At 43.2% G+C, this 19,187-nt stretch overlaps 1 protein-coding gene across 5 annotated transcripts in view; it reads right to left on the reverse strand.

The window, feature by feature from the left end:
- Positions 1–19,187, reverse strand: part of LOC110491852 (protein kinase C, zeta) — a 142,092-nt gene that overhangs the window by 47,773 nt on the left and 75,132 nt on the right. For all 5 annotated transcript variants that reach the window (XM_036946742.1, XM_036946747.1, XM_036946745.1 and 2 more), the window contains 4 exons: positions 18,411–18,496; positions 5,254–5,385; positions 3,952–4,042; positions 2,482–2,534 (listed from right to left, as the gene is read on the reverse strand). In XM_036946742.1, the coding sequence (XP_036802637.1) occupies positions 2,482–2,534; positions 3,952–4,042; positions 5,254–5,385; positions 18,411–18,496 (362 nt within the window). The remainder of the gene's footprint in view (positions 1–2,481; positions 2,535–3,951; positions 4,043–5,253; positions 5,386–18,410; positions 18,497–19,187) is intronic.

Here is a 19,187-nt window from a genome sequence, read left to right on the forward strand (position 1 = left end):
GGTATGATATAAAATGCTAACCTCCCCTGTTATTGTAATAGTGAGAGGTTAGCATGTCTTGGGGGTATGATATAAAATGCTAACCTCCCCTGTTATTGTAATAGTGAGAGGTTAGCATGTCTTGGGGGTATGATATAAAATGCTAACCTCCCCTGTTATTGTAATAGTGAGAGGTTAGCATGTCTTGGGGGTATGATATAAAATGCTAACCTCCCCTGTTATTGTAATAGTGAGAGGTTAGCATGTCTTGGGGGTATGATATAAAATGCTAACCTCCCCTGTTATTGTAATAGTGAGAGGTTAGCATGTCTTTGGAGTATGATATAAAATGCTAACCTCCCCTGTTATTGTAATAGTGAGAGGTTAGCATGTCTTGGGGGTATGATATAAAATGCCAACCTCCCCTGTTATTGTAATAGTGAGAGGTTAGCATGTCTTGGGGGTATGATATAAAATGCTAACCACCCCTGTTATTGTAATAGTGAGAGGTTAGCATGTCTTGGGGGTATGATATAAAATGCTAACCTCCCCTGTTATTGTAATAGTGAGAGGTTAGCATGTCTTGGGGGTATGATATAAAATGCTAACCTCCCCTGTTATTGTAATAGTGAGAGGTTAGCATGTCTTGGGGGTATGATATAAAATGCTAACCTCCCCTGTTATTGTAATAGTGAGAGGTTAGCATGTCTTGGGGGTATGATATAAAATGCTAACCTCCCCTGTTATTGTAATAGTGAGAGGTTAGCATGTCTTTGGAGTATGATATAAAATGCTAACCTCCCCTGTTATTGTAATAGTGAGAGGTTAGCATGTCTTGGGGGTATGATATAAAATGCTAACCTCCCCTGTTATTGTAATAGTGAGAGGTTAGCATGTCTTGGGGGTATGATATAAAATGCTAACCTCCCCTGTTATTGTAATAGTGAGAGGTTAGCATGTCTTGGGGGTATGATATAAAATGCTAACCTCCCCTGTTATTGTAATAGTGAGAGGTTAGCATGTCTTTGGAGTATGATATAAAATGCTAACCTCCCCTGTTATTGTAATAGTGAGAGGTTAGCATGTCTTGGGGGTATGATATAAAATGCCAACCTCCCCTGTTATTGTAATAGTGAGAGGTTAGCATGTCTTGGGGGTATGATATAAAATGCTAACCACCCCTGTTATTGTAATAGTGAGAGGTTAGCATGTCTTGGGGGTATGATATAAAATGCTAACCTCCCCTGTTATTGTAATAGTGAGAGGTTAGCATGTCTTGGGGGTATGATATAAAATGCTAACCTCCCCTGTTATTGTAATAGTGAGAGGTTAGCATGTCTTTGGAGTATGATATAAAATGCTAACCTCCCCTGTTATTGTAATAGTGAGAGGTTAGCATGTCTTGGGGGTATGATATAAAATGCTAACCTCCCCTGTTATTGTAATAGTGAGAGGTTAGCATGTCTTGGGGGTATGATATAAAATGCTAACCTCCCCTGTTATTGTAATAGTGAGAGGTTAGCATGTCTTGGGGGTATGATATAAAATGCTAACCTCCCCTGTTATTGTAATAGTGAGAGGTTAGCATGTCTTTGGAGTATGATATAAAATGCTAACCTCCCCTGTTATTGTAATAGTGAGAGGTTAGCATGTCTTGGGGGTATGATATAAAATGCCAACCTCCCCTGTTATTGTAATAGTGAGAGGTTAGCATGTCTTGGGGGTATGATATAAAATGCTAACCACCCCTGTTATTGTAATAGTGAGAGGTTAGCATGTCTTGGGGGTATGATATAAAATGCTAACCTCCCCTGTTATTGTAATAGTGAGAGGTTAGCATGTCTTGGGAGTATGATATAAAATGCTAACTTCCCCTGTTATTGTAATAGTGAGAGGTTAGCATGTCTTGGGGGTATGATATAAAATGCTAACTTCCCCTGCTATTGTAATAGTGAGAGGTTAGCATGTCTTTGGAGTATGACATTTATGTGTTTAGCTTTCTCACTCATCATTATTCAAGATTCATTCAGGACTATCCATAATCATGGTAGCATCCACATAATGTAGAAGTGTTTAGAAACATATTCGATTCTTATTTACAATAAAAGTCTGTCAATACATTACTTACCATTCATTTCTATAGGGCACAAAATAATCTGAAACACAACCAAAACAAACAGCAAATGCATCTAACAAGTTTGTAGAGTCACAAGCTTGATGTTATCATTGCGTGCTAGGAATATGGGACCAAATACTTAACTGTAACAGAGCCAAAACAACAAACATGTGTCACTGTCCCAATACTTGTGGCACTCACTGTAGATAACCGTACACTGTTGAAAGGTCCTGCAGTGTATTTAGTGTAGCGTTTCGACCCAAAGGTTCCTGTCAGGCTTGAGGGAAGCGTTATGGTCATAGATAGAGCTAGTGTCATGCACATGTTGATATGATAAGCATATTTATTATAAGAATGCATTATTTACTGTGTCTGAATAAACTCACCTCGGAGTCCTCTTCAACTTTATCCATCTTGCAATTGTGTGGTAGGAAAGGTACTGAAGACAAGAGAGAAATAACTTGTTACCTAAGCTTTAATGCAGTCCTACCTAGAGTGGACTGAGGATTAAAAACCTTAGAGATCTCTATAGTCTACAGACATTTCCATTTAAATAGGGTGTTCCACAAGAATCCATGGCTCTATCTCGAATAGTCTTTCCGCCACTCATTGCATTCTATCTCCTCGTCTCTTCAAACGTATTGGAGAAGAAGGTCCAAGATCATTTTGAGAAGGTCCTTATCCATTGGATGAGAAGGTCAGAAGGGACCTCTCACCTTCTCATCCAATGGGTTTTGAGATTGAGGCAAAGAGAGAGGACGTGAGGAATCAAGGAAATGCAATTGAGATTCTCCCGTTGACTCCTTCTCAATGAATCTTTCCTTGATTCCTTGCCTCCTCTCAAAGGAGCATTGTGGGACGTATAGTTCACCCTTGTGACCAGCAGAGGGCCCAATGCTGTTCAGACTGAGGTTCAGCTTTTTCCTGCCACTGCCCAAATATAATTATTATTCTACTATACTATTGTACAACCTACTGTCTAGTCTGCTGCTGGATGAGTGACCACCTACTGGGTGTCCAACCTTCACACTAACCCTGATAGAGAACCAATGCACAAAAACAAGGAAGGCCCTGTGCACAGCAGTGCATCTTGTTCAAGGTGCTGCTTCTGGCAGAAACAACTGGGGTAAAAATCGCACACTTAGAAATATATATTTTTTCTTATTATTTTACAAATTGTGCTGTGCAGAATAGCACATGCAACTTTCTGATCAGTCTGTAAACAACAAAGGCATACTGATTCAAACATGCTCTTTCACTGTTTGGGAGAAAGTTCCAAGCTAGTTATTGGTTTTCATTGAATAGTGCCTTTTAAAGCCTTTGAAATGAGTGTTCACAAAGTGTCTCATGGTAGGAGTGCTGATTTAGGATCAGTTTTGCCTTTTCATAAGGAATAAGAAAGATCAGCACTGCTACTCTGAGAACCTTTTTTGCATACAGGCCCAGGCCCAATGTATCAAGACAATGAGACCAAGCTTGCACGTTTGTGGTCTTGAGTGGTCTCAAGGCGAAGACCACAAGATATCTTATTTGACTACATCACATATTAAAGGTTGAGTAAGTAAGAATTTTGTTGCTAGGCAACCCCTATGCACTTGCCAGCATAGGCCTCCCCCCCCCCCCCCCCCCCCCCCTCTGTGGCTAAAGCCAGTGTGAGAAACATGCTAACAAATGTTTGTGCTATGAATCTAAATAAATACTGCACTCTGACCCACAAAACTGTAAGCAAGGAAAGTGAACTTTAAAAGGTAATGTACTTTATTGGAATGTGCAGCAGTTGTTGGTAAGTAATGAATCTGCTTGCTTCTAACATGACTTACGCATCTTTAAGTCTATATTGTTTTATAGGAACTTACTTCCATCTGTATCCTCTGTGTCTTGAGGGAGGAGGTCTACCTCTTCACTCTTCTCATCTAAAGGGGGCTCCTGTGATGGCATGACTGGCTCCTGCCAAGAGAAGACAGGCAAATAGCCTCACTTGGTTGAGGCTGACAAAGAGCATCAAGCTAATCATGACTAGGTCCTTGGAGACACTGGGAAGAAGGGGATTTATTTTAAGAGGTGTTCCACGGTGATAGACATCTTTTTAACAAAAGACCACAGAAGTTGAGAAGTCTGCATATGTCTCACAACAAAGCACTTAAAATGTATTTTATGCAGTTCTAACCATGAGGCTCACCTCGCTATCTAATCAACAGAGAAATCTCATGTGCCATTTCAACGGGGATCAAAATGTTTGTTGATAGACAATCGTCAGATTACATGAAGAAACAAAACACAGCATAGAGATATACTAAAGTGGACATTGGTTGACTATTGCCCTGGGTTTTCAGGCACCGGGTTTGCTTTAGTCTAAATGCCAAACGGGCTGATTGCAAGGACCCCTTAGATTCTGTATGTTAACCGTCTGTCACTAGAGATCAACCTCATGATGTCTCAGTATACAGTACACTGCAGTATGGGTGCATCCCAAATGGCACCCTGTTCCCTATATAGTGCACTTATTTTGAACAGGGCCCAGTTCTGGTCAAAAATAGTGCATTACATAGGGAATAGGGTGCCATTTTGGATGCAGCCTATATCTAAAGATAGTGGATGTGAAACTCGCCCATAGCATGTTAGCTGGAGTATATTGAGAACTAAAGCCAACTGTTTCTCATGAAATAACAGACCAGTCTTTTGCTCTGTTGACAAAGAAGGTTGGCTTTGAGTTATATATATATATATGTGTTGTGCTAGTTCGATTCACGCTCAGGCAGAACAGAATTTACTCTGTTACAAATATACACCAGTACTTCAAATAGTAATGTTTCATTTAGATGTCTTCATAATTCGCCATTTTATTCCTGAATGTAATCTTATTTTACGCAAAAGTTGAATAATTAAAATGCAAAACTTAGTTTCACCCTAATGCAGTTGAATAGTACCCCCCCCCCCTCCCCTCAAACATTCACTGAAGTTGGTGAAATGCTTATGAAGACTGAATGCTCTATAAATCAATTATAAGCTCACCATTATGCCTTTTTCAATGCCATTTGTGAAGTGTCTTAGTGCTTATGAAGGCTCTATAAATAATATGTGGTTCCGATGCTTTAACATGACGGATTAGGCAGAGTACTGTCCAATCCGTCATGAGATACTATATCTATGGTACTCACCATATGCCTTTGGCAGGTCAGAGGGACAAGTGTGTGACAGCGCTTATGGACCAGCAGTTTGCAGTTGATACACTTGTAGCCCTGCCTCCCCAGCCCCCATATCCTTTCACTGCAGTGGCCACAGTACGCTTTCTGTTAGGGACAGACAGAGACAAATTGGGAGATAGTTAGTGTAACAACCCCTATCAGTCTGAGCTCATGACAATGGGTTGACACTATCGCAGTCATTGATCAAGAATCAATGGACAACAGGTGAGGCAGACACGTGAAGGAGATCATGATAGATGCAGAGTGGTTGAGTTAGGCCTAGGCACCATCTTACATCAACTGGGAGCATGCTTGTTTTGTTACAATCGGCTATACATTTCACAGGTATATATGCCATTTAACAGCCGCTTTTATCCAAAGCGACTTAGTGTGTGCGTACATATGGGTGCTCCAGTGGGAATCAAACCCACACTGTTTTGTCTGGCCCAGACGCTATTAGGCTTATAACATCTGTGGTCCAGCACACATCAGAACCCGGACACTTAGGGACGTTATGTCTACCACAGGCATATCCACAAACACATTCGGAGCCAGTTGTTTACTAACAGTCTCAAAAGAGCGGCACCACAGTGCAATGAGTGCTGAAGTTAAAAGTGGCGTTGCCATGGAAACGCCATGCAGAGGAACTTCAAAGCTTAGCTACCCCTACCCCACCACTCCACCGCCCAAACTGACTCAATAGAGAGAGACCAAAATAATAAAGAGAGAAAGAGATGGAGGGAGAGACAGAGTTTGAGAGGGAGAAAGAGAGGCAGCGGTTCGGGCGGTTCATAAATAAATCAAGACAAAATCTGTTTTCCCTCTCCGCTCAGTGCAGACGAGGGAGTAATTAAGGCGCCTGTTGTGAGGTGAGAAACTTTGAAGGCAGACTTTCCACACTCTCTGTCAAGACTTTGGGGAGCGCATTTCAATAGCAGAGGATACACGAGGGGCCATAACATATGCCCTTTGTTCTTTAAAAGAGCCACAAGATCTTCAGATTCTTTTTTGACTCACTAGCTATGTTCGATGTTCCAAAGACACTAACACAAAGGTAGGAAGGAGGAAATACTGAGGGACCAAAAATGTAAGATGTTAGGCCTACAAAAGAAACATATGTGGTATTCTTGACTAGAAACATGCTGAATATGGACATTTTTGTGATTTTGCACAATTTAAGAGTCACTTATAGCCCCGATGCAGTGTTCTTAATTTACAATTTTATGTCTAATAAATCAATGTGTGTGTTCATTTTTTTATCAATTATTTCCCTGAGCCTCCATCACTGAAATGCTCAGTCAGACTGTACAGGTGTGGGGATACAAATTTGATACATTAAGCTCCGATTGGCTGATAGAATCACCTAGAGCCCACCCCTTACCCCTTCAAAAAAATGTATGCACATGGTATTCAATCTGTCAGTTGGAGCTGGATCCTGAAAGCGACAAACTTCCACAAGTGTGTAGGCTACTTTGTTTTGTCACCAAAACTAAAGGCATACATAATACATGCTTAATTTGCAATATCATTGTTATATTGTTTTCAATAGAAAACGCAGGACCAGAACAGCCTTCTTCCAAGGTGGACCATCCTGGACTATACCCTGTCTGCCGTCTATTCATCATCTACAGGGCAGACTACTGATCATCTACAGGGCAGAATACAGGGCAGACTACTGATCATCTACAGGGCAGACTACTGATCATCTACAGGGCAGACTACTGATCATCTACAGGGCAGAATACAGGGCAGACTACTGATCATCTACAGGGCAGACTACTGATCATCTACAGGGCAGACTACTGATCATCTACAGGGCAGACTACTGATAATCTACAGGGCAAACTACTGATTATCTACAGGGCAGAATACAGGGCAGACTACTGATCATCTACAGGGCAGACTACTGATCAACTACAGGGCAGAATACAGGGCAGACTACTGATCATCTACAGGGCAGACTACTGATCATCTACAGGACAGACTACTGATCATCTACAGGGCAGACTACTGATCATCTACAGGGCAGACTACTGATCATCTACAGGGCAGAATACAGAGAAGACTACTGATCATCTACAGAACAGAATACAGAGCAGACTACTGATCATCTACAGGGCAGACTACTGATCATCTACAGGACAGACTACTGATCATCTACAGGGCAGAATACAGGGCAGACTACTGATCATCTACAGGGCAGAATACAGAGCAGACTACTGATTATCTACAGGACAGACTACTGATCATCTACAGAGCAGAATACAGAGCAGACTACTGATAATCTACAGGGCAGACTACTGATCATCTACAGGGCAGACTACTGATCATCTACAGAGCAGAATACAGAGCAGACTACTGATAATCTACAGGGCAGACTACTGATCATCTACAGGGCAGACTACTGATCATCTACAGGGCAGAATACAGAGAAGACTACTGATCATCTACAGAGCAGACTACTGATCATCTACAGGGCAGACTACTGATCATCTACAGGGCAGAATACAGAGTAGACTACTGATCATCTACAGGGCAGAATACTGATCATCTACAGGGCAGAATACTGATCATCTACAGGGCAGAATACTGATCATCTACAGGGCAGAATACAGAGCAGACTACTGATCATCTACAGGGCAGAATACAGAGCAGACTACTGATCACCTACAGAGCAGACTACTGATCATCTACAGAGCAGACTACTGATCATCTACAGGGCAGACTACTGATCATCTACAAGGCAGACTATATGGTATAATCTTCAGTAGCATCTCAATGCTTATTTCAGAATTTTACAGAATGGACTTTGATGATACTGGATATTAGAACTTTACAATTTTTCTAACAAGTAAACCATCTTGAATTACACATTTTGGAATGGTTTCTGCTGTTGAAAGTGAATAAAGAAAGCCGACTGCAATGAAAGGTTGTTGTCTCGTCAGATCATCACACAACATAATAAACAGATCGTAAACAAGGTTATGATGAAAGTCTAAATCATGGCATGTAAGCATCTTTTCCAGTTATTGTTTTACATGTGCTCAAGCTCGGGAAGGTGTTCCTGTGAAAGGAAAATAGCTCAAGGTAAGAGGGTTTTAGCTAAACATAATCAGGTAGCAGGTATAGAGCAGCAACGAAGTAGTCATTGATGGTATCGAGAACAAAATAGGAGTGGCTTTATTTACATGGTCATCACCAGCTTTCCCGAACACTGACATTACTATACACAACTATAATCTCCTCCCGTGACAGGAAAGGTGGACGACTTAGTATTGCACACACCCAATTACCCTCAGCTTCTCAACAAGAACTTGTTTGGCGGAATTGGTTGTTATATGTGATGGTTGGGGTGGAAATTTACTGGGGAATAGATCTCCGGGAGGATGATTGGTGACCACAGCCCCTACACACACTACAAATGTGTCTTCAAATAGTCATAATCAAATCACAGATAGACTCATAGCCCCTACCCATTGACAAATCCTACTAATCGGTTATAAGGCATGGTTCAACCAATACACTGTCTGAAAAAACAAATATATATAACTTTTGTCCCCATTGCAGAACAATCTTGAGTCTATTTGACAAATTTTCAGTACATGTACTGGCTAAACGCTGCTCTTTGACAGACGTAGTAGGAATTCTCAAAGGACAAGGGCTACTCATCTATCTATGATTGGCTGTATGACCAATAGAAGACATGGTATTCATTACAGGTATTTGGCCTATTGGAGCCTTGTCAGTTGGGGCTGGGACTATCTGGGCCATAGCAACAGAGTGGAGCTACTCTGCGTAGTCCTTTAAATCCACCAGGAGGCCCAGGATGCCTAGGGAACACATCCTGGGTGGCTTTGGGAGCTTGTCTGCAGAAAGAAATGGACAGACAAACAAAATGTGAGCTGCAATACATCTGAACTGTCGTGACATCCGCCGAAGTCGGTCCCTCTCCTTGTTCGGGCGGTGTTCGGCGCTTCGACGTCCCCGACCTTCTAGCCATCGTTGATCCATTTTCCATTGGTTTTGTCTCGTCTTCCTACACACCTGGTTCCAATCCCATCAATTACATGTTTCCCCTCATATCCTTGTCGGAGATTGTTTGTTGTATGTAGGTGTTTATTGATATTCTGGTGGGCGACGGGTTTTGCACCCTCTATTTGTTATTTTGTATACTTTGGTTTTCGGAGGTTTTGATGTTTATTAAACAGCTCCGTTTTGACCAAGTTCATTCTCCTGCGCCTGACTTCCCTGCCACCAGCACGCACCACATTACATGAACCACTTTCATATCCATACCATAATTTGCTAGATTAAAACTGAATATTCAATGCCCTTTTATACTTTACCCTATGCTTATAGAATGTGGTGACATAAAAATAGTTATTGGTAAGTGGTAATCCAATCAACAGCCAATGTTAACTTTTTTTATTCTGGGCTATTACAGTCTGTTATTACATATCAGTCTGACAGTACTTTGGCAGTATTTCAACCTGAAGGAAGTATGGTTTGAAGTGACTGCAATTATTTAGAAAGTTATTGGGAAGTGATCAGAAGATCACCAGGCAATAATTCTGTATGATCTTGTGTGTAGATAATTGCTTTCAATGATGTGGTGCTTTTCCCCACAGTCTGATTATGCCTGGTCCTGTCTGCTCTAATGTTGTCCTGCACAGCTTGTGAGCAGCTCATGTTCCTGAGATTCTTAGATGTCAGGAATGGGGTCATAATACAGTGGCTCCAACTGGTTCTAATTCAGAGCCACATTTGCAGGAGAAAAACAGAAAGCACTCTGTTTATCACAACCGCATTCTATGAACTGTTCTATGAACTTAGCGGCACATTTTTATTTTATTCAGAGCTGTCTCATGACCCCATTTTCAAATCAGGCGAACCCTTTGGGGAAAGTAGCGGAGAAGTCGGGTTGCCTCACACAATGTAAACTGTAAAACTTCAAGTCTACACTTTCTGTGGGGATACAGTTAGCAAAGTAGTTAGGTAAGCTAGCTAGCTTCGACCGCTAGATGCTGACGTGACATACATTTACTTACGTATGCGTACATAATAAAGCAATGTCAGAATAGCAGAATAGCTAAATGTCATGTCAGTATCCTAGCTAACTGCTATCGAAGTTACAAGCTAACTTTAGCCAGCTGAATCCCAGACATAGGAGAAAAGTGTAGCTGGCTATGTGAGAACGTTGTTTACATTGCGGGAGACAATGTCTGCCTACTAGGCCCTAGGGCAACGTTTTCCCGTTACAATTCTGACATGATATTTTATGTAGCTAGCCACAGGTACATATATAAATATCACGTCAGTAGCTAACGGTAGCTAGCTAGCTATCCTAGATGTGGTCGAGGCTAGCAGTTAGCTAGCTAGCAGCAGCACCACGATATCATGTTCGTTACTTTTCATAATAATAGTTAGCTATAAGGATAACGGAGTCGCCTCTTCACTGTTGACATTGAAACTGGTGTTTTGCAGGTACTATTTAATGAGGCTGCCAGTTGAGGACTTGTGGAGGCATCTGTTTCTCAAACTAGACACTCAAATGTACTTGTCCTCTTGATCAGCTGTGCACCAGGGCCTCCCACTCCTTTCTATTCTGGTTAGGGCCAGTTTGCGCTGTTCTGTGAAGGGGGTAGTACACAGCGTTGTACGAGATCTTCAGTTTCTTGGCAATTTCTCGTATGGAATAGCCTTCATTTCTCAGAACAAGAATAGACTGACGAGTTTCAGAAGAAAGTGCTTTGCTTCTGGCCATTTTGAGCCTGTAATTGAAGCCACAAATGCTGATGCTCCAGATACTCAACTAGTCTACAGAAGGCAAGTTTTATTGTTTCTTTAATCAGAACAACAGTTTTCAGCTGTGCTAACATAATTGCAAAAGGGTTTTCTAATGATCAATTAGCCTTTTAAAATGATAAACTTGGATTAGCTAACACAATGTGCCTTTGGAACACAGGAGTGATGGTTGCTGATAATGGGCCTGTATACGCCTATATAGATATTCCAGCTACAATAGTCATTTACAACATTAACAATGTCTACACTGTATTTCTGATCAATTTGATGTTATTTGAATGGACAGAAAATTAGCTTTTCTTTGAAAAACAAGGACATTCTAAGTGACCCCAAACTTTTGAACGGTAGTGTATACCCCAAGTGGTCACTACTACTACTACTCTCTTGTCTGTTCTTCCCTGATGGGACAGTAAATTATAGGGGTAGGGTGCTATTTGGGATGCACATCCTGTATGAGCCAGCTCACTGTCAGCTCCAAAATGGCTAATACACGTCTTCTCACTGGCTGGCCTTTGCTGGGCCATAATGCTGCTAAGCGCTAGGAGAGCACTAGGGAAGCAATGTGGAATGAGCCCAATTTAAAGTGCATTAGCTCGGCATGCAGTTGGCCCTGAGTCATAGTGGTTAAATCAACCTCTCAGAGACAAATTCCCCACTGCTCTGTTAGATAACAGACATTATATAGCCATCCCAATCTGGGATATTTACATGGGATATTCCGTTGTGTGTGTGTACAGGAATGTTTTGCTCATGTTCACCCATAAAAAGGTTGCTAACAATGCAACAAAAATCTACTTAGTGCTATTGACCGCAACAAGTGGAAGTAAGTCTGTAAGTCAGCTTACTGTACACCAAAACTGACAACAAGTAAGTAATACATTTTATTGGAGAAAATTTAAACAATCTCTCTCCCGCGTCTCATTGGTAAGCTGTGAACTGACGACTGCTTTGTTTGGGTTCTATATATACGCAGCATGCTAAAGGAGCTACTAACTAGACAGGAGCTCCAGTCAGTCATCTCCCTAATGGAGTGCTAGCTCATAGCTGAGAACGCTAATGGCAGGAATACAACATTCTGATACATTACCTGCACCACAGCTACTAAAGGGACCCCATTATGTCTAATGGTAGGCATTCACAAATCATCTTTGTTGTACAGGACAGAGGTAAGAGATGGAGATGGAGAGAGACAGAAGAGAGGGACAACAAGGGAGAGGGATAAAGAGAGGGAGGGATGGTGTGAGGGATTGAGAGCGGGGGAGGGAGAGAGCAGTTGAGAGAGGGAGGGAGGAAGAGGGATGGGAAAAGAATAGGGGAGAGGAGAAACCTGACCTACTTCTGCTGGATGACTTGTTTATACTGTATAGAGGAGCGAGATAAAAAGAGGGGAGAAGGAGGGATGGTGTGAGGCATGGAGAGGAGAGACGTTTGGGAAAGACTGCGCCAAAAAAGGACTTACTGTAAAACCATGTGCCGTAGTGACAAATGTGACATCATAGTGACATAACTATCCACCTTAGACAAGCAATTTGGTGTGGCTGACAAATGAATGTACATGGAGGAAATACAGAAGGACAGATTATAGAAGCTTATAAAAATAGAACGTTTGCCAAAACTATACCAGTCTAATGTCTAAGCAAATAAACATGGCTCAAACATAACATTCAGTCTCTTCCAGCAGATCAGCGAGGGGGATGGGCTGCCTAATGGAGGTCTACTGGAATGAGGAGACTACAGTACAGTGCTGAATTGGCAGATCAGAGCTCTCAGTCTGGTCTAGACGTCCACCAGTAGACAAAAGCACCCAAGGTCCATCCTGTATTTTGGTAATATCTTCAAGCACACGAGCCCTGCCCCTGACTCCCATTTCCTTTCAGATGCAATAGGTACTTAAGGGCCTGCCTTTAACAATATTACCCTCCTAGGCTCGCCTTCAAGCCAGAGTGGACACTAACACTGGCAGTGCATTAAAGCATTACAGATTGCCACAACAACATGCAGACGCTTTCTGTCTCTAACCGTAAACTACCTGTCCAGTGAAAATCTCACTTATAAAAGTTCACATTCGGTTAACTCAAACCAAAATAATGTTGTTGACTCATCCTATACTCATATTTGTGGCCAAAGCATAAATTGGAGAAAAAAACGATTAGAAAAGACCCACCTCAAACTTGTATCTCAAACAGACCGTTTTAAAAATACTTAATTTGTATTAGGTAACACTTTATTTGATGCTCTACATTTCAACTAACTATCTACTAACACTAACCCTCTCCAAACACCCCACAGGGCCGTTATTTGCAAGAGGAAGGGACGCAGGTACAGAGGACAAAGAGCCGGATGCCTGGTCAGGACCCGGAGAAGGCGAGTGGAAAAGCTGCCATTGCATATTTGCGGTCTGTGCATATTTGTAGTCTGTGCATATTTGTAAACAACAGCTGGTGCACGAAATCTAAGGAAGTCTAGATTTGGCTCACCTGAAGTAGAGTATATTGTGATAAATTGCAGACCACACTACTTGCCTCGAGAGTTTTCAGCTATACTTTTCGTGGCTGTTTATTTACCACCACAGATAGATGCTGGCACTAAGACCGCACTCAGTCAGCTGTATAAGGTAATAAGCAAACAGGAAACCACTCACCCAGGCAGCGCTCCTAGTGGCCGGAGACTTTAATGCAGGGAAACTTAAATCAGTTCTACCAAATTTCTATCAACATGTTAAATGTGCAACCAGAGGGAAAATAATTCTAGATCACGTGTACGCCACACACAGAGACGCGTCCAAAGCTCTCCCTCGCCCTCCATTTGGTAAATCCGACCACAACTCTCTCTATCCTCCTGATTCCTGCTTACAAGCTAAAATGAAAGCAGGAAGCACCAGTGACTCGGTCTATAAAAAAGTGGTCAGATGAAGCAGATGGTAAACTACAGGACAGTTTTGCTATCACAGACTGAAACATGTTCCGGGATTCTTCCGATGGCATTGAGGAGTAGACCACATCAGTCACTGGCTTTATCAATAAGTGCATCGAGGACGTCGTTCCCACAGTGACTGTATGTACATACCCCAACCAGAAGCCATGGATTACTGGCAACATTCGCACTGAGCTAAAGGGTAGAGCTGCCGCTTTCAAGGTACGGGACTCTAACCCGGAAGCTTACAAGAAATCCTGATATGCCCCGCGACGAACCATCAAACATGCAAAGCGTCAATACAGGGCTAAGATTGAATCATACTACACCGGCTCCGACGCTTGTCTTATGTGGCAGGGCTTGCAAACTATTACAGACTACAAAGGGAAGCACAGCCGCGAGCTTCCCAGTGACAAAAGCCTACCAGACGAGCTAAATCACTTCTATGCTCGCTTCGAGGCAATCAACACTGAGGCATGCATGAGAGCATCAGCTGTTCCGGACGACTGTGTGATCACGCTCTTCGTAGCCGACGTGAGTAAGACCTTTAAACAGGTCAACATACACAAGGCTGCGGGGCCAGAAGGATTACCAGGACGCATGCTCCGGGCATGTGCTGACCAACTGGCAAGTGTCTTCACTGACATGTTCAACATGTCCCTGATTGAGTCTGCAATACCAACATGTTTCAAGCAGACCACCATAGTCCCTTGGTCCAAGAACACTAAGGTAACCTGCCTAAATGACTACAGACGCGTAGCACTGACGTCCGTAGCCATGAAGTGCTTTGAAAGGTTGGTAATGGCTCACATCAACACCGTTATCAAAGAAACCCTAGACCCACTTCAATTTGCATACCGCCCAAACAGATCCACAGATGATGCAATCTCTATTGCACTCCACACTGCCCTTTCCCACCTGGACAAAAGGAACATTTATGGGAGAATGCTATTCATTGACTACAGCTCAGCGTTCAACACCATAGTACCCTCAAAGCTCATCACTAAGCTAAGGATCCTGGGACTAAACACCTCCCTTTGCAACTGGATCCTGGACTTCCTGATGGGTCGCCCCCAGGTGGTGAGGGTAAGTAGCAACACATCTGCCAATCCTTAACACAGGAGCTCCCCATGGGTGCGTGCTCAGTCCCCTCCTGTACTACCTGTTCACCTACAACTGCATGGCCAGGCACGACTCCAACACCATCATTAGTTTGCAGACAACACAACAGTGGTAGGCCTGATCACTGACAGCGACGAGACGGCCTATAGGGAGGAGGTCAGAAACCTGGCCGGGTGGTGCCAGAATAACAATCTATCCCTCAAAGCAACCAAGACAAAGGAGATCGTTGTGGACTTCAGGAAAAGATGGACCGAGCACGCCCCATTCTCATCGACAGGGCTGTAGTGGAGTTTCAAATTCCTTGGTGTCCACATCAACAACAAACTAGAATGGTCCAAACACCAAGACAGTCATGAAGAGGGCACGACAAAGCCTATTCCCCCTCAGGAAACTAAAAAGATTTGGCATGGGTCCTGAGATCCTCAAAAAAAATTCTACAGCTGCAACATTGAGACTGGTTGGCATCACTGCCTGGTACGGCAATTGCTCGGCCTCTGAATGCAAGGCACTACAGAGGGTAGTGCGTACAGCCCAGTACATCACTGGGGCTAAGCTGCCTGCCATCCAGGATCTCTACACCAGGCGGTGCCAGAGGAAGGCCCTAAAAATGGTCAATGACCCCAGCCACCCCAGTCATAGACTGTTCTCTCTACTACCGCATGGCAAGAGGTACCAGAGTGCCAAGTCTAGGACAAAAAGACTTCTCAACAGTTTTTACCCCCAAGCAATAAGACTTCTGAACAGGTAATCAAATGGCTACCTGGACTATTTGCATTGTGTTTCCCCCCAACCCCTCTTTTTATGCTGCTGTTACTCTCTGTTTATCATATATGCATAGTCACTTTAACTATACATTCATGTACATACTACCTCAATTGGGCCGACCAACCAGTGCTCCCGCACATTGGCTAACCGGGCTATCTGCATTGTGTCCCACCACCCAACAACCCCTCTTTTACGCTACTGCTACTCTCTGTTCATCATGTATGTATAGTCACTTTAACCATAATGTACATACTACCTGACTAACCGGTGCCTGTATATAGCCTCCCTACTGTATATAGCCTGTCTTTTTACTGTTGTTTTATTTCTTTACATACCTATTGTTCACCTAATACCTTTTTTGCACTATTAGTTAGATCCTGTAAGTAAGCATTGTATTCAGCGCACGTGACAAATAAACTTTGATTTGATCCCTTAACCTAACTCTTTTAAAAATAAATAATTTACAATATACCTGCAGTGAAGCCGCTCAACAACTACATCACATTAGTCATCTAACAGACTCCCATCCAGAGCGACACACAGAAGCAACCAGGGTCAACGCCCTGCTCAAGGGCACGTCGACAGATCTCCCACAAGGTCAAAAAACATGGACCCGAGCCAGCAATCCATCAGTCCAACCGCCAGCCCTCCAAGATCCCCCCCACAATTCCCAAAGAGCTGCCCCTCAATGTTTGAGTGCATGTATGGCACTTTACCGTGTGAAGTGTGTGTGTATATGCATGTGCACAAACACCTGCACGGCATCAGCCTCAGGCAAACCGGCATTAGCTGTAAAAACACTGCCCCTCACTATCATTCAAACATACTTTTTTGTTATGTTTCATTTTGACTTTCTTTTTTTCTACTTTTATTCTATCCCCCGCCCAGCAACTTCACCCCCACTTGTCTCCAATTCCACATCCCAACCCTCAGCATCCCTCAGCCCCTCCAACCTATTTCTGCTGGCCACCCACTTCGGGTTTCTACGCACCATATATATATATATATATATATATATACACACATATACATATACACACACACATCTTTCAATTATGCTGGGATGTTTAACATACCATTTCAATCTATCTAATCGAATAGAATCCACAGATTGCGAGTTGAAGATAAATATTTTTACTAAGAGTATTAGTATATTACTAATTGACTCACCCAGTCTCTCCAGATCTCCCAACAGTACTATTTCTAGAGTCAATTTTAGACCAATGTTCTGCATTTTCAGCAATTCCTGAACCTGAGACCTGAGGGCAATACCAATATAAATGGTCTATTGATTCTGCAGAGCTTCGATGATTGAATGCCCCAAATATTGAACATTTTGATGGTGGCAAGAATTCTATATAATAATTTTAGCTGAAAAGCACTAAGTCTTGAATCTTGCATAATTTTATATATCAACTCATACACCCTGTATCATGGAATCGGTACATCAAAAATCTCTTCCCAATTATTTTAAAATCTGTATGGCACAGCTGTCAACATCCTGGTCCTCAAATTAAACTGGTATGCTTTCAAATGATTCCTCCACCAGTTTTGTGGGGTACGCCCACAAACACCATTATGCCGTTGGGGTGCGCCCACACCATTATGCCGTTGGGGTACGCCCACAAACACCATTATGCCGTTGGGGTGCGCCCACACACACCATTATGCCGTTGGGGTGCGCCCACACCATTATGCCGTTGGGGTGCGCCCACACCATTATGCCGTTGGGGTGCGCCCACACCATTATGCCGTTGGGTTGTGCCCACACCATTATGCCGTTGGGGTGCGCCCACACCATTCTGTGGCTGGGGTGCGCCCACACCATTCTGTGGCTGGGGTGCGCCCACACCATTCTGTCGTTGGGGTACGCCCACACCATTCTGTCATTGGGGTACGCCCACACCATTCTAACATACTTAATTACCATTTTTTTGGAAGGAAATACATTTGACTCATATTATAATTATTTACTGGTCATATTTCATAGAAATCTGGAAACACTGGACAGTTACTTTAAGCAAGTGGGGGGGATTGACGGGGCAAAACAAGGCAACCCGTTAAATAGGCCACCATCAGCAGCCATCTTGAATCATGCATATCCAGACAGCTGTGGCAGTGACTTGACTATCAGTCATGTATTATTCAACCACTAAGTGTTTGTGAATGAATGTACTGTACTAGCTGTACTACTCTGTACAGTAGTAGTAGTAGTAGTAGAGGATTGTTAACACTTTCACACCTTCTTTCAAAAATACCAACAAGGTCTGTTCTCATCAAATTCTTAAGTGACTGTTTTATTCAATGGATAGTTCACACAAATGACAAAATTTGGTCAAGAAGAACAGCAATCCATGCTTTGGTCTTGATTTCATCATCTTCAATAGTAGCGTTAAACAGGTTGAGAATCATTACACTATTGACAAACCTACCAATGACTGTGCAAATGATCTCGAAACTGGAAGTAGAGTGCTAGAGGGGGAATGGGGTGTGTCGGGGAGGGGGAATGTGACACTAATACTCACCCTGTTAAAGCGCTTGGCCTGGAAGAGGTGTCCGTTGACTCGGTAGAGCTTCCTCCATCTTCTGGCCCCGCGGCGGTAGATCGATTCTAGGCGAGAGAGGAAAAGGTTGTACAGTAGCTGCATGGCAGGGAGTGAGAAAGGGATGGAGAAGATAGTGGTGGATGGAGCAGTGCAAGGTCCTCCAAAATCACACAGGAGCGAGCGAGTAGTCATAGAAAGAGAGACAGGCACGCATGCTCACACACATTCTCTCAGCACTTTCCTCCCTCCCTCCCTTTCTATCCATCCTACCCTCCCCTTATGCCATCCAACAGAGGAGAAATCTCTCTCCCCTGCCGTCCTCTGTTGAACTTTCTCCTCTCTCCCTCTCTCCCTCCCTCCCATCCTCTCCTTCGTCCCTCTGTACCTACACTTCATTCTGTCCCTCCCTCCCATCCTCTCCTTCGTCCCTCTGTACCTACACTTCATTCTGTCCCTCCCTCCCTCCCATCCTCTCTCCCATCCTCTCCTTCGTCCCTCTGTACCTACACTTCATTCTGTCCCCCCCTCCCTCCCATCCTCTCTCCCATCCTCTCCTTCGTCCCTCTGTACCTACACTTCATTCTGTCCCTCCCTCTCTCCCATCCTCTCCTTCGTCCCTCTGTACCTACACTTCATTCTGTCCCTCCCTCCCATCCTCTCTCCCATCCTCTCCTTCGTCCCTCTGTACCTACACTTCATTCTGTCCCTCCCTCCCTCCCATCCTCTCTCCCATCCTCTCCTTGGTCCCTCTGTACC

The sequence above is a fragment of the Oncorhynchus mykiss genome, chromosome 16, assembly GCF_013265735.2.
Source record: "Oncorhynchus mykiss isolate Arlee chromosome 16, USDA_OmykA_1.1, whole genome shotgun sequence".
Classification (NCBI taxonomy): domain Eukaryota; kingdom Metazoa; phylum Chordata; class Actinopteri; order Salmoniformes; family Salmonidae; genus Oncorhynchus; species Oncorhynchus mykiss.